The 13,795-nt window shown below is 44.8% G+C and overlaps 1 protein-coding gene across 7 annotated transcripts in view; it reads right to left on the reverse strand.

Moving 5' to 3' along the window:
* Nucleotides 1–389: 389 nt before the first annotated feature.
* Nucleotides 390–13,795, reverse strand: part of LOC118097204 (carboxypeptidase inhibitor SmCI-like) — a 28,558-nt gene continuing 15,152 nt past the window's right edge. For 2 of the 7 annotated variants that reach the window (XR_015946958.1, XR_015946959.1), the window contains 3 exons: nucleotides 13,239–13,379; nucleotides 10,760–10,792; nucleotides 8,442–8,545 (listed from right to left, as the gene is read on the reverse strand). Coding sequence is in view for 5 of the 7 variants with exons in the window: in XM_088657584.1 (XP_088513710.1) it covers nucleotides 513–553; nucleotides 5,338–5,517; nucleotides 7,119–7,301; nucleotides 8,366–8,545; nucleotides 10,760–10,792; nucleotides 11,165–11,246 (699 nt within the window). In the remaining 2 variants the exon portion in view is untranslated. Of the gene's footprint in view, nucleotides 554–5,337; nucleotides 5,518–7,118; nucleotides 7,302–8,365; nucleotides 8,546–9,657; nucleotides 10,709–10,759; nucleotides 10,793–11,164; nucleotides 13,212–13,238; nucleotides 13,380–13,795 lie in introns of those variants that run through there. The other 5 variants (XM_088657586.1, XM_088657589.1, XM_088657584.1 and 2 more) reach the window with 4 other exon arrangements.

Raw genomic sequence — 13,795 nt, forward strand, 5'->3', positions numbered from 1 at the left:
TTTCCCTATAACTCTGTTGGGTCTGGATGTAGTTAGATTGTTTATTCCTTTGAAGATTACATATTGAGGGGCCCCTCAGACTTCCTTTTTATTACACATTCATGATGATTTGTGCTCACAGTGCTAATGGGGTGGTCATACGCAATCTCACTTTGAATGCTGTTTCCACATGCAAAAGTTCTGGGGTGGTCACACCGCTTCATTTTGAAGCCGTGCATATCCTGTAACTGAAATCATTTTTGTCCTGCTTTTGTTGCACTATAGCTCCTCTGGACACCAGTAATGAGGTAGCATCAGGGAAGCCTCGCAGAACAAACAACTAATGAAACAAAATGGACATTTGATAAAAAAGAGACTGAGGACAGTGACACTCAAAGAGCAGACTACAATTTGCTGAAGAAAAGTTGAGTTCATTGGCAAGAAATTCCCACAAAGTTTGGTACAGCTGCAAGAGAGTCAGCATTCTTTCACTTGGTGCCTTTGTTCCATGAGAGGACACAATGAAAGATTAATCAGGGGTATCGTTGTCTGGGGTCATAGTTTTCACGTGGAGCTGAGGGGGGGAAAGGAGAGCTGGTCATAAAGGGCTGTACCCAACATTAGTCCAATTCAGATAATAGAAGCATTGAAATTAATGCACATGACCAACTTAGGTTCAGTGAGTCAACTGAGAGTAGAAATTAATTGGATACAACCTAAAGAAAACTGAAGGAAGGTTGCACATTGTTCTTAAATATGAAGGTGAGGCATAGGCTATTTCAACTCCTGAGCTCCAAGTAGCCATTAGGGGCTGGTCTTTTTATGGAGTTGGCATCAGTCCTCGTCTGTTAGCCCTTGCCCACAACACCATACCATACAATGAAAAACGACGACCACATTCCAGCTAATCACTGGAAACGTTCTACAATGGACAACACGGTGGCAAAAAAATTAACAAGAGGTTTTTTGCTCAAGTACCTTGATGTTACTAAGTAAAAAGAAAAGAAAAAGTCATTAGTTTTGTGTGTTGTTGTTTACTAGTCTGCTATTTTTCAACATTCCTTTGAGGCAATTCTCCATACTTTAGCCCTCGTCATACAGTAATAAGAATAAGAGTAAGAATAATTTTATTATTTATTCCCCGCCCATCTGGCTGGGTTTCCCCAGCCACTCTGGGTGGCTCCCAGCAGAATAATGAAAACACAATAAAACATCAAACATTAAAAACTTCCCTAAAGTAGCAGAACAAAACCCTGTTGATCTTGCTGCATTGTTCATTTGAAGACACTTACAAGTCTCCCTGCACTCTAGGGCTGCGTGCACACAATACTTTACATTCAAAACACAATCTTTCCCTCAAATAGTTCTGAACATTGTTGTTTACCCCTCACAGAGTTGCTATTCCCAGCAACCCTTACTACCATGCCCAGAATTATCTGGGGGAAAGAATGTACTTTAAAGGTGTTGCAAGAACATAGCCTAGATCACTGCAGTTTGCAGTTTATTTGGATCCCTTCCAGTCGGGATTCAGGCCTCACCATGGGACTGAAACTGCCTTGGTCGCACTGGTTGATGATCTCCGGCGGGCTAGGGACAAAGGTAAGAGCTGTTTCCTAGTCCTGCTGGATCTCTCAGCGGCTTTTGACACCATCGACCATAACATCCTTCTGGACCGTCTAGAGGGGCTGGGAGCTGGGGGCACTGTCATACAGTGGTTCCACTCATTCCTCCTGGGCCATGTTCAGAAAGTGGTGGTGGGGGATGCGTGTTCAGACCCCTGGGCTCTCACTTGTGGGATGCCTCAGGGATCTGTCCTCTCCATGCTTTTTAACATCTACATGCAGCCACTGGGAGAGATCATCAGGGGGTTTGGGCTGGATGTTCATCAGTATGCTGATGATACCCAGCTCTACCTCTCTTTCAAATCAGAACCAGTGAAGGCGGTGAAGGTCCTGTGTGAGTGTCTGGAGGCAATGGAGGATGGATGGCGGCTAACACATTGAGGTTGCATCCTGACAAGACAGAAGTCCTGTTTGTGGGGGACAGGATGTGGGCAGGTGTGAAGGACTTCCTGGTCCTGAGTGGGGTAACTGTGCCCCTGAAGGACCAAGTGTGCAGCCTGGGAGTCATTTTGGACTCACAGCTGTCCATGGAGGCTCAGGTCAATTCTGTGTCCAGGGCAGCTGTTTATCAGCTCCATCTGGTACGCAGGCCAAGACCCTACCTGCCTGCGGACTGTCTCGCCAGAGTGATGCATGCTCTAGTTATCTCTCGCTTGGACTACTGCAATGCGCTCTATGTGGGGTACCTTTGAAGGTGACCTGGAAACTACAATTAATCCAGAATGTGGCAGCTAGACTGGTGACTGGGAGCGGCCGCCGAGACCACATAACACCGGTCCTGAAGGACCTACATTGGCTCCCAGTACATTTCCAAGCACAATTCAAAGTGTTGGTTCTGACCTTTAAAGCCCTAAACGGCCTTGGTCCAGTATACCTGAAGGAGCGTCTCCACCCCCATTGTTCTACCCGGACACTAAGGTCCAGCGCCAAGGGCCTTCTGGAGGTTCTCTCGCTACGAGAAGCCAAGTTACAGGGAACCAGGCAGAGGGCCTTCTCGGTAGTGGCACCCACCCTGTGGAACGCCCTCCCACCAGAGGTCAAAGAGAACAAGGCAGCCCTGTTTAGGGAAGCTTTTAATGTTTGATGGATTTCTGTATTTTAATGTTTTGTTGGAAGCCCCCCAGAGTGGCTGGGGGAATTATTATTATTATTATTATTATTATTATTATTATTATTATTATTATTATTATTACAGAAGAGCTTCTCTTGCCAATTCCAAATATTATCAGAAGCCTGCTGCACAGAAACTCGGAGCAGGGCCTTGAGTGTGGCTGCCCCTGTTCTGTGGAATAGCATTGCTGTTGAGATACCCCAGGTGCCTGCTATCTGCACTTTTTGAAAAGAACGGAAAGCCTTTTCGTCCCAACAAGCTGTCCAGCCAGATGAATGGGTCTGTTTCTGAGTGTCTATTTTGCATTTCTTAAAAATTATTTTTAAATACATCTGCTTTGTTGTGTATTTTCAACTGCTTCTTGCTGTTTCAATTGTATATCGGGATGATTGTGTAGAATGTGATGAATAAAATGGATGACAATAATAATAATCGTCTGGGATCCTGTATGATTGGTGTTCCTGATTGCTGGGAAGGCTTATAGGCATGTCCAAGCAGATATGGACACAAGCTTCCTTCAGACCTTGCCGCTTCAAATGGTAAATACTGGAACAGAGCTGGCAAGAGAGCTGGACCAACACCTCCAACATAGTTTCACCTTAAATGTAAAGGGACCCCTAACCATTAGGTCCAATTGCGGATGACTCTGGGGTTGCGGCGCTCATCTCGCTTTACTCGCCGAGGGAGCCAGCGTACAGCTTCCAGGTCATGTGGCCAGCATGACTAAGCCACTTCTGGCAAACCAGAGCAGCACATGGAAATGCCATTTACCTTCCCACTGTAGCAGTACCTATTTATCTACTTGCACTTTGATGTGCTTTTGAACTGTTAGGTTGGCAGGAGCAGGGACCGAACAACGGGAGCTCGCCCCGTCACAGGGATTTGAACCGCCGACCTTCTGATCAGCAAGCCCTAGGCTCTGTGGTTAAATCAGGCCTTTTGGGACAGACAACAGCTCAACAAATACATGAGAGCCTCAAGCAGAACAATCCAGTCCCACATACCCGAGCACTTTATAAAAATGTTGATTTCATGAATTGCCATATTTTCCCATGTATAAGACATCCCCCATGTATAAGACGCCCCCTATTTTTTTGAACCCAAAATTAAGAAAATGAAACCCTAAAATAGAAGTGAAAATCTGGATGATTGGCAGTGGCAAGTTGTTGATCTTTTGGGGGGTGATCGCCCTCAAAGTTCCCAGTGCACCGTGGTGCAGAAGCAAAGGCAGCGACTGGGGGGGGCACCACATGCTTCCCCTTTATGGCAGCTGCTGCTGCGGGGAAGCAGGCTCCCAAGCAGGATGCCAAGGAAGAGCCGGGGGAAGCAGCGGCCGCTCTGCGTCGGGCCATGCCGTCAAGCAAACTGAACTGAGGAAGGAGGTGAGCGCACTGGGGGCAGGGTGGGAGTTTGAGAAGGGAAGAGGGGGGGAAGGAAAGAAGGGGGGCAAGGAGAGGTAGCTGAGGTAGCTCTCGGCGGCGGCTGCTCTTGATCCTTCAGAAGCTGAGCCAGTCACCAGCATGCAGGCCAAAGAGGGGGAAGAAGGGGCGGCAGCAGGGCAGGAGGGACCGCCTCAACCCGCCCTGGCCAAAATCCCAGACATATGCTTAAATATTTTAAAAGTTCCCCCAGATGCCCATGTTCCATGTACAAGATAACCCCCAATTTTTTTACTAATTTCAAAAAGCAAAAAACCTCATCTTATTCACGGGAAAATACGGTATCTTATTTTGTTCCTTAGAGGCTGGGCATTCCCATAGTCTACTGTACTAGAGCAACTCTAGGAATGCTCATGCAATGCTTCGGGGGTGGGGAGGAAGTGGCAAATTATCATCCCTGCAGCGGTGCCATGCCATTGCCTATGTGTTTCCCAACCTTGGGTCTCCAGCTGTTTTTGGACTACAACTCCCATCATCCCTAGCTAGCAAGACCAGCGGTCAGGATGATGGGAGTTGTAGTCTCAAAACATCTGGAGGGCCGAGGTTGGGAAACACCAACCTATACGAGGGATGGGCCTCCAGATTTTGTTGGAATCCAACTCCCATGATCCTGAGTGAGGATGGCTGATGGTACTAGATGATGTGAGTTGTAGTCCAACATCTGGAGGCCCACAGGTTCCCCATTCCTGGTCTAGACCTTGCACTGCTTACTTTATTTCTTTTTGGGAGGCTCTACACTCTACACGCCCTCCCCTCTGGCACTGTAGGCTTGCATGCCCCTTGGTACTCTTTTAAAAGCAGCAGTAAAAAGGAAGATGGCGAACCACACCCCCATACTCTATACTGAAACCGGGTGTCCATCCCACCAAACCCCAGCACACCTGTTACCTCTTCCATTAGATAAGGACAAAATACTGCATTGCTGGAAATAGAAGTTACAGGTAGGTAGCCATGTTGGTCTGCCGTAGTCGAAACAAAATTAAACAATTCCTTCCAGTAGTACCTTAGAGACCAGTGTACTGTTTCTGAAGAAGTGTGCATGCACACGAAAGCTCATACCAATAACAAACTTAGTTGGTCTCTAAGGTGCTACTGGAAGGGTTTTTTTATATTTTGTTTGGAAATATAAGTCTTACGGATAATACTAAAATAAAAGTAGGTGCTGTCGATTGTCTTTTTGTCTTACCATAACTTTCGCACTGACGGATGCAATCAATCCGTTCTGTAAAGTTGTTCTCATTGCCTTTACAGCCACCATAGATAAACAGCTCACATCTATTAGTCTTGGTATTATAGAAATAGCGACGAATGTAGAATCCACAGGGTCCGCTGACTACAGGGAGCATACATCTCCTAGGCATATATACTGGAGGGGGGAAGAAACAAAGGCAAAATGCTCATATATATAAGCACACCATTTGAAAAAGAGAACATTATGGCAAAAGCAAATTATTATTATAAAATATGATAGCCATAATCTTAAGGAACATTGCAGAAGGTTGTAATTGAAGTGGAAGCTTGCTGCTCAATATCTATATCTAACTTTTAAATATACAAAATATTTCAGTCATTTCCAACTAAATAAGGATCATTCCCAACTAACCTCTATTCTAGAATAGACCCATTGAAATTAATAGCACTATATCAGCCATATCAGCCATGTCTATTATGTTCAGTGGGTGTTCTCTGAGTAGGAGTAGTCTTGGATACAACCCTAAGTTTATATCCAAACACCTGCTGTAGCTATACTACTGAATAATGATTAGAACTCGTCTCACTGAAAGGATCTCTCGGTCTCAATGCAACGTGGTCTGCGTACAGTGCTATTCTGCTCTAGCTTTCTCCAGTTCCCTGTGCCCAGTGGTCACTGGTGCCCACTGGGACTTCTGGGGAGGAAGACATGGACTCCAACAGTATCACCAAATTGTAGAGTTGGAAGGGACCACGAGGGTCTCATCTAGTTCAACTTCCTGCAGTGCAGGAATCTTTTGCAGAACATGGGGCTCAAACCCACGACCCTGAGATTAAGGGCCTCACGCTCTGTCGACTGAGCTACCTCAGCAGTCAGCAGGTGGAGCCAGCGGCAAGGACAGCCAGTCCCATCTCCTGGATTGGTTGTAAGTATCACAATATGTAGGCAGCTGTGGGCTGGCTGATGGCTGTTGGACCAGGGTTTCCCCTGCCTTTGCGGCTGCAGTGGGCATTTTAGTGCAAAGATGAGGAAGCTGTGATGCTCCAGATGCCAGACTACAACAGCATGATGGGAGTTGTAGTCCAACAGCATCTGGAAAGCCACAGCTTCTTCTCCAGACTTGATTGAACAATTGCTAGAATCTCAATACTGAATATAAGGGCTGAGTTCAAGGGCTTTCCTTCTTTTTCTTTGAAACCTGTGTTTCTTCCTTTCCAGAACAATAAGATTAATCCCCTCTGAGGATTTTTAAAAAAGCGAATACAGTCAACTAGCTATCACCCCCCCCAAAAAAAAACATCTCATAGCAGAAGACTCTCTTCCTTTCCTATAGCAAGGCAACTCAGTTGGGGCCAAATTCACACCATGCATTTCAAGTGTTATGAGTCATGGCTTCCCCACTAAGAATCCTGGAAACTAGTTTGTTCAGGGTGCAGAGAGTTGTCAGGACACCCTACCCTCCTCAGAAAGCTAGTTTCCAAGGTTCCCTGTGAAGAAGGATTGGTTGTTAAATCTCTGCGAAGGGAGGAGGGTTCTTTTAACAACACTCAGCACCCTTAACAAACCACAGTTCCCAGAATTCTTTGGGGGAAGCCATGACACTTTAAAGTGGTATCATAGTGCTTTTTAAAATGCTTGGCATGGGTGTGGCCTAGGAAAGAACAGGCAATTGCATCGCTGGAGTTCGAACGACACTTGTCCATGACTAATGGTTAGAATAAAGTGTAGAACATTTGGGGCTGTTTGGGAAAGCCCACACATTTATTTGCGCTTACCAACATCTGCACACTCTCGAACACATTGTCTAAAATCCAGGAAGTTGTTGTTATTGCCTCCAGAGCCATAATAAAAGAACATTGTACACTTCTTCTTTTTGAAATTATAGAAATATCTTATTGAGGTTTTTCTGCCCCTTACTCCCCTGTTTAGCGGGAGTTTGCATTTATTAGGCAGCAAGTCTGGAAAAAAAGAAGAGAGAAGAAGGCAAGGCTCCTATCTGAAATTTCATCTTTTGAAACACAGAAGATGAACACAGTATTGGAAGATGTCATGTTTCTGATTCCAACCCCTGAGAAGTGAGAAATGAGGGACTTCTGGAAAGGGATCTAGTGCTGACCATGAGAGATGAGCAAAATCACTGGTGTGAGAGTTTGCTTTCCCTCCTCCCTCTACAGCCCCTTTTGCCCTTTGCGCCATGTTTCTTAGATTGTCATCATGTGGGCAGGGACTGTCTTGTTTTTGTTTTTTGTTTTTATTGATCTGAATGAAAGCCAATTTGGGTAAAAAATGCTTTTAATAAATAAAATCACACAGACCAAAAAGGGTTCTAGTTCTGAGTAGGCTGCATTCATGGATCTGCTATAACCATCTTTCATTTTATTTATTGTTTAAATGTCTGGTCCTACCTTTCCACATTATCTCCAATGCCATCATAGCATCTGGTGATTAGATACAGTGGTACCTTGGTTTACAAACACAATTGGTTCCGGAAGTCAGTACTTAACCTGAAGTGTACTTAACCTGAAGCGAACTTTCCCATTGAAAGTAATGGAAAGTGGATTAATCCGTTCCAGACAGGTCCGCGGAGTACTTAAACTGAAAATACTCAAACCGAGGCGTACTTAAACCGAGGTATGACTGTATATGGGGGAAAGTAGAGTTGCAAAAAAAGAATCCTGATTTTTTTTCTTGCCCCTTCTTCAGTAAGTGGCCCCATTTTTCCATATTGTATAGAAAAGAGAAAATAATGGAAGAAATGAGTAATTTAATAGCCCTTTCCTCCAGGAAAGAAAGTGGATTAAATGATGAGCAATTCATCAGAGATCTTCCAGGGGGACAGACCAGTGTGCCAATCAAACAGTCTGAAACTGGGGGGGGGGGAGGCACCAAGGGAAGACCTCAAGGGTGCTATTCCACCCAAGGGCATCATACTGGTGACCCCTGCAGTAGACTGCTCAGCATGTTAAGAATAACAGGCTCTTGGTTGTCCAGATGAGACCCCAAAGGTAGCATTCTCCCTTACCAAACCTTTCACATTCCCAAATGCAATCCACCGGATTCATGAAGTTATTGGCATTGCCTCCACAGCCACCGTAAACGAATACTTCACACTTCTTGGTATGGAGATCAAAGTAAAAACTTGGAAAGCTTGCTTTGCATCTTCCTGTTTCTGCAGGGAGTTTGCATTTTGACGGATATCCTCCTAGAGCCAAGAGAAAGAGAAAGAGAAACTTCCTTATCACATCCTGAGGAAGCTTCCACATGGAAGTTTATTGTGGACGCACTTGCTAATACATGCAAGTTTTACGTACAGTAGTTTCTATACAATTTTGTCCTCATTAAAATGCCATCACACATTCTTTTTCCGTTTAATCCAGATTTACCCTTTCTGTGGAAAATCCAAAAAAAGTCCCCCCCCCAAAAGAGAAACAGTACGGAAATTGTAGCTCTGGATTAAATTTAGGTGAGGGGTGGAGACATTGGATTGCAACACCCATGCAATTTTACCTCTGGTCACATCCACCACTAGGATGGAGCAGTTACAGGTAGGTAGCCGTGTTGGTCTGAGTCGAAATAAAATAAAAAATTTCCTTCAGTAGCACCTTAAAGACCAACTAAGTTTTTATTTTGGTATGAGCTTTCGTGTGCATGCACACTTCTCATTCAGCCCTTTGGCAGAAAGACAATTCCCAACCCCTGCAGCACAATGCCCATGGGTTGTATCCAATGTTAGCTCTACTCAGAGTAGACCCACTGAAGGTAATGGACATGGCTTAGTTAATTTCAGTGGGTCTACCCTTACTTTTACGTGATAAAATATATCCTTTTCTACAACAAAATGGTACTTGTTCCCAAGGAAATTGGTTTAGCATTAAGGCAGCAGAAACAAACTACAATTCATTTCTGTAGTCGTGATAGTGCTACCATTTGAATAAGGTTTGTAATCACACACACTCAGAAACTTTCTTGTTTTCTTTTATCACACTTGGCAAACTTTTGTTTGTTGCTCAGCCTGTCAGCAATGCAGAAGCATTTTTAAAGCATGAAAATGAGGGGGAGAAGAGAAATATAAAGTATGTGTGTTGCACCTGAACATGGCCATCCAAAAGAAAATTAAAAAAAATTCCTTCCAGTAGCACCTTAGAGACCAACTAAGTTTGTCATTAGTATGAGCTTTCGTGTGCAAACACACTTCTTCAGATACCATGCACACGAAAGCTCATACCAATGACAAACTTAGTTGGTCTCTAAGGTGCTACTGGAAGGATTTGTTTTGTTTTGTTTCGACTATGGCAGACCAACTCGGCTACCTACCTGTATCCAAAAGAAGTCTCCCATACAACAATTGAGGGGTTATCCACACTCCCTCTTGTACTGCTGCTTCCCCTGGGGTCACTTGTCCACCCATGGCGTTTGCTTGGGTGATCTGTGCAGTCACTCACTCACCCGGGCCGCCAGCCATCCATCCAGCCAGTCTCCCTCTTCTTGCCCTCCCAAGCTGCTGCAATGACTTAGTCACTTTTCAGAATTCTGTCATCAGACTGTAGTTTGCATCGCCATCTATCGCCATCCATATGAACTACTGCACAACAATACTTAACATTTTTAATGTATGCGAGATATACCGTAGTGCATTTTGCATGCCATTGTCACTGATATAGACCTTTTTATGCACACATTACCTTAGTATATACAGTTTGGTACACATTACTTGGCTGGAGAACTGCACTGTGTTTCAGTTCGCTTATTGTTTTGGGAAGTACAAATTCAGTAGATTTGCTTTTAAATGCAAACTAAATTGAGTTTCTACTCTGTTCCTACTGATGATGAGGCACCTATCCTGTTTGTCTGACTGATATTAATCTCAAGGGTTTTGACCAGCCACAAAGCTCAGCTCCAACCCTCTTGAGTCAGCTGGGATCAGTGGTGCAGGTCAGCAGCGTTAAACTCTGGGTTTAATGGTAATGTGTATTATTTCACTTACTTCAAAATGTCTTAAGACAGATCTACTGTGTTTGAGGACCCTCCCTGCTCAATCTGGAGCAGGGCCCTGGACGTCTGCCCCAAAGACCTGTGTTGATGGCGCAACTGGTTGGGATGGCTGGGTGAGTAGAGAGCCACTGCTCAATCTCATCCTTAGTCAAGCATAGAAGAATTGCTTAATTTCCCCAGAGCCTTGTGATTTCTGCTAAGCTCTAGGAGCTGCCTCTGAGCACAGTGAGTCCAACAGATGGTGGAAGCTGTGCGCTTTTGAACACATCCCACTGTGTCTTGGGAGAAAGGAAGCCCAGTGCTCTGGGATCCAGGTGGAAACTATCAAGTTGCAAAGAAACATTGAAAGGGGGCTTAAGAAGCAGGTAGCAATATTGAAGAAATGCAACAGAAGCGAGTAAGAAGACAGCCATTGAATTCTTACTTGTATTTCTCAAGGGTTTCTTACAGATTTTCCCTGTTATAATGAGAGAGAAAACAGTGTTAATATTTGATGTGAGTCCCCCCATGCTAACCAAAACCACTTTATATCGTGTTCCACATAGAAATGGGAAGCTTTGTTTGAGCAGCCAAAGCCCTTCGTTCCTTCCTAGACAAATGTTGTGGAGTCCAGTGTACTAGAAACATCCATTTTTGCTGGATCAATCTCAGCTTCAGGTTCAAGGACACATTCTGTATAGTTTCTAATGCAATTTTATATTGTTTAGGCTGTATGATACCTTTTTTTGGGGGGGGTTGTAGAATTCCACCCTGGGATCTTTTGCTAAAGGGCGGTATATAAATTGAATTCATCATCATCACCCACACCTCTCTGAGAGGGAACTCTTACCTTTTTGCGGAACTGCAGCCAGTGGCTCAAACCAGCATAGGAGAAGTTCCAGGATGAGGACAGCAAGGTGACTGCCCTGCATGACTGCTGTCTGGTGTGGGTGCTTAGTGAAGGCACTTTATACATTTTTGTATAGGGAAATGGAAGTGGGCATTCAAGCAGCCAAGACAGTCCATCAAAAAGTAGGAACATCCTGGTGCTTCTTTGAGTAGTTCAAGGTAATTTCCTGTTCTTTTATAAATACTATTCCACTTCAGGTAGGGGTATTCTGAAGCCAACTTCCTGTTCTTGTGTAAGTGTTCCACTTCAGCTAGGGATTTATTGGAGCCATAAAGCCTATCAGTATCATCTTGGCGTAGCTTGGGGGCCAAATGAGACTGTCCTTTATGCACACCACCATACCTGCCCTCCAAAAAGAGCTGCTTCTCCTCTGATAAATGCACGCCATTCCAAAGACAATACCTGTAATTATGTAGGGTTTTGCACGCTGACTGGACTTTTGTATTTTGAACGTCAGTGTACCTGGTAGCATTCCAGGAGAATTAACAGTCTGGTCACAAGTCAGAATAAGCGTCACTGATTGTCAGGAGCCAGAGTCAAGCATAGGTCCAACTCTTCCAGTAGGTTTTGCCCCAATGTGGCAGTTGTGAGAACTGAAGGTCCCTGCCTGTCCACAGCTGTCTAATACCTCTCTTCTCCAGGGTTCCCCCCCCCCTCCAAGCAGTTGCAGAGTGCACAACCAATCTCTGCTCTGTGCTCGTCATTTCCCTGTGTCTTCTAAGAGACCAGAGCTGGTTGCAGCAGGAGGGGGAGAGTCCCCAAATTCTTCAGCAGCCTGCCTCATTGCTGCCTCTTGGATCCCTTCCTCTCCTGCCTCCTCCTCCTCCTCTCTAGCCTCCTCTCCTGCCTCTGAGCTGGGACTGCTCTCTGCCCCAGCCTCTTCCTGCTCACTAAACCCTATTGCGTGTCAAGACCCCGAGGCCTCCCCCTTATGTTGAATAATAACACATGGACACCATGTATTAGGTTAATGGGCAAAACTTAGGCCACAACTTTATTGGTTACAGAATGTGAGCGGCATTGGCTTAGGCACTGGAATTGAACTGACTATATCCAACTCCTGTCCACCGTGCAGGAAGTCTCACAAGGGTTAACTACCAGTAGGGGCAGCCCTGTTAGTGTACATCAACTTGGAGCTCCCCCAGGGTCACTGGAAGGTCATGTCATGGCCCTAGCCTCCACCTGGGCTTTGGACAGGAACCATGACCCCCGGATTCCTTTAACAGAATACCCTTTAACATGGAGGGGCAGGTGATGGCCACACCTCCCCACCCCCAAACCAGGTTTTACCAATGCCTAACCTCCACTCGAGCCAAAAGCTCGCCGCCAATACCCTCACACCTGCAATCAACCTCTAATACCCTCAATGACCTTGGCCAACCAACACCTATTGCCCCTTCAGCTTCCAAAACCACCTTCTCCCAGTCTTCTTCCTCTGACCACTCATCATCGTCCCACCACCAATCCCCTGGTAGCCAATGTCATGGACTGGCTGGATACAGAGGAGTGGTGGGAGGACCCAGTTGGGGAACCCCCAACCATCCTAGTGCTAAGGGCTGGTTCAATTGTGAGGGCAAACAAAGAAAAGGAAAAAAAAAACACTGCTCACTGCCGAGTTCAAAACCTATAAGGAAAAATTCTCTTTCAAACCCTTTGTGTGATTTAATTTTCCTCAAAAATATGATACAAAACCCAACTGGAAGGAAAAGAACATGGAGCCAAGTCCAAGGATATAACCTCCTTCTCATGTTTTTACATTTTTATATATATAGATGCATCTCTGGGTTATTTGTGGGGCCTGCCTGGTGTTTTTACATGAGTAGAATGTGTCCTTTTATTTAAAATGCATCTCTGGGTTATTTGTGGGGCATAGGAATTTGTTCATATTTTTTTTTCAAAATATAGTCCGGCCCCCCACAAGGTCTGAGGGACAGTGGACCGGCCCCCTGCTGAAAAAGTTTCCTGACCCCTGGCATAGGACATACAGGGCCACAATATTTTTCTGGACCCATACCTGAACATCCCCCTGTTTTTATCTCTTTAGTTGAAGGCAGAGGCAAAGTAAGTGTTTAGCAGTTCCACTTTCTGTCACCCAATAGCATTTCTCCATCTTCTCCACACAGAGGACCTACTGCTTGTTTGTTCTTCCTCTTTCCTAGAACATAGCCAATGAAACATTTTTTATTTTATTTTAAACTTCTCTTACAAGCCTGGGCTCATCTGTGCTTTGGTCTGCCTTACCTTCTTCCTGCAACTTTTGGCTTCTCTTGTATCCTCTTACTTAACGATTTCCCCTTTCTTCCATTTCTTATACATGCCCTTTAAAAATCTGCAAGCTCCTTATGTAGCCACATTGGTTTCTTTCGATACCTCCCACTTTTCTTTCTTGTTGAAATTGTCTGCATTTGTGCCTCCAACATTTCACCTTTAAGAAATTCCTTCAACTCAATTGATATATGAGTTAAGGATCTCAGGAGACGGCTAATTAGATGATTGTCCAAGAAGAAATTACAAGACAGACAGACATATCCTAACATGACTTCTTCAAGTTCAGTGCATAGCAAAGCCTGG

Source organism: Zootoca vivipara, chromosome 14 (genome assembly GCF_965207765.1).
Source record: "Zootoca vivipara chromosome 14, rZooViv2.hap1.1, whole genome shotgun sequence".
Taxonomy (NCBI): Eukaryota; Metazoa; Chordata; class Lepidosauria; order Squamata; family Lacertidae; genus Zootoca; species Zootoca vivipara.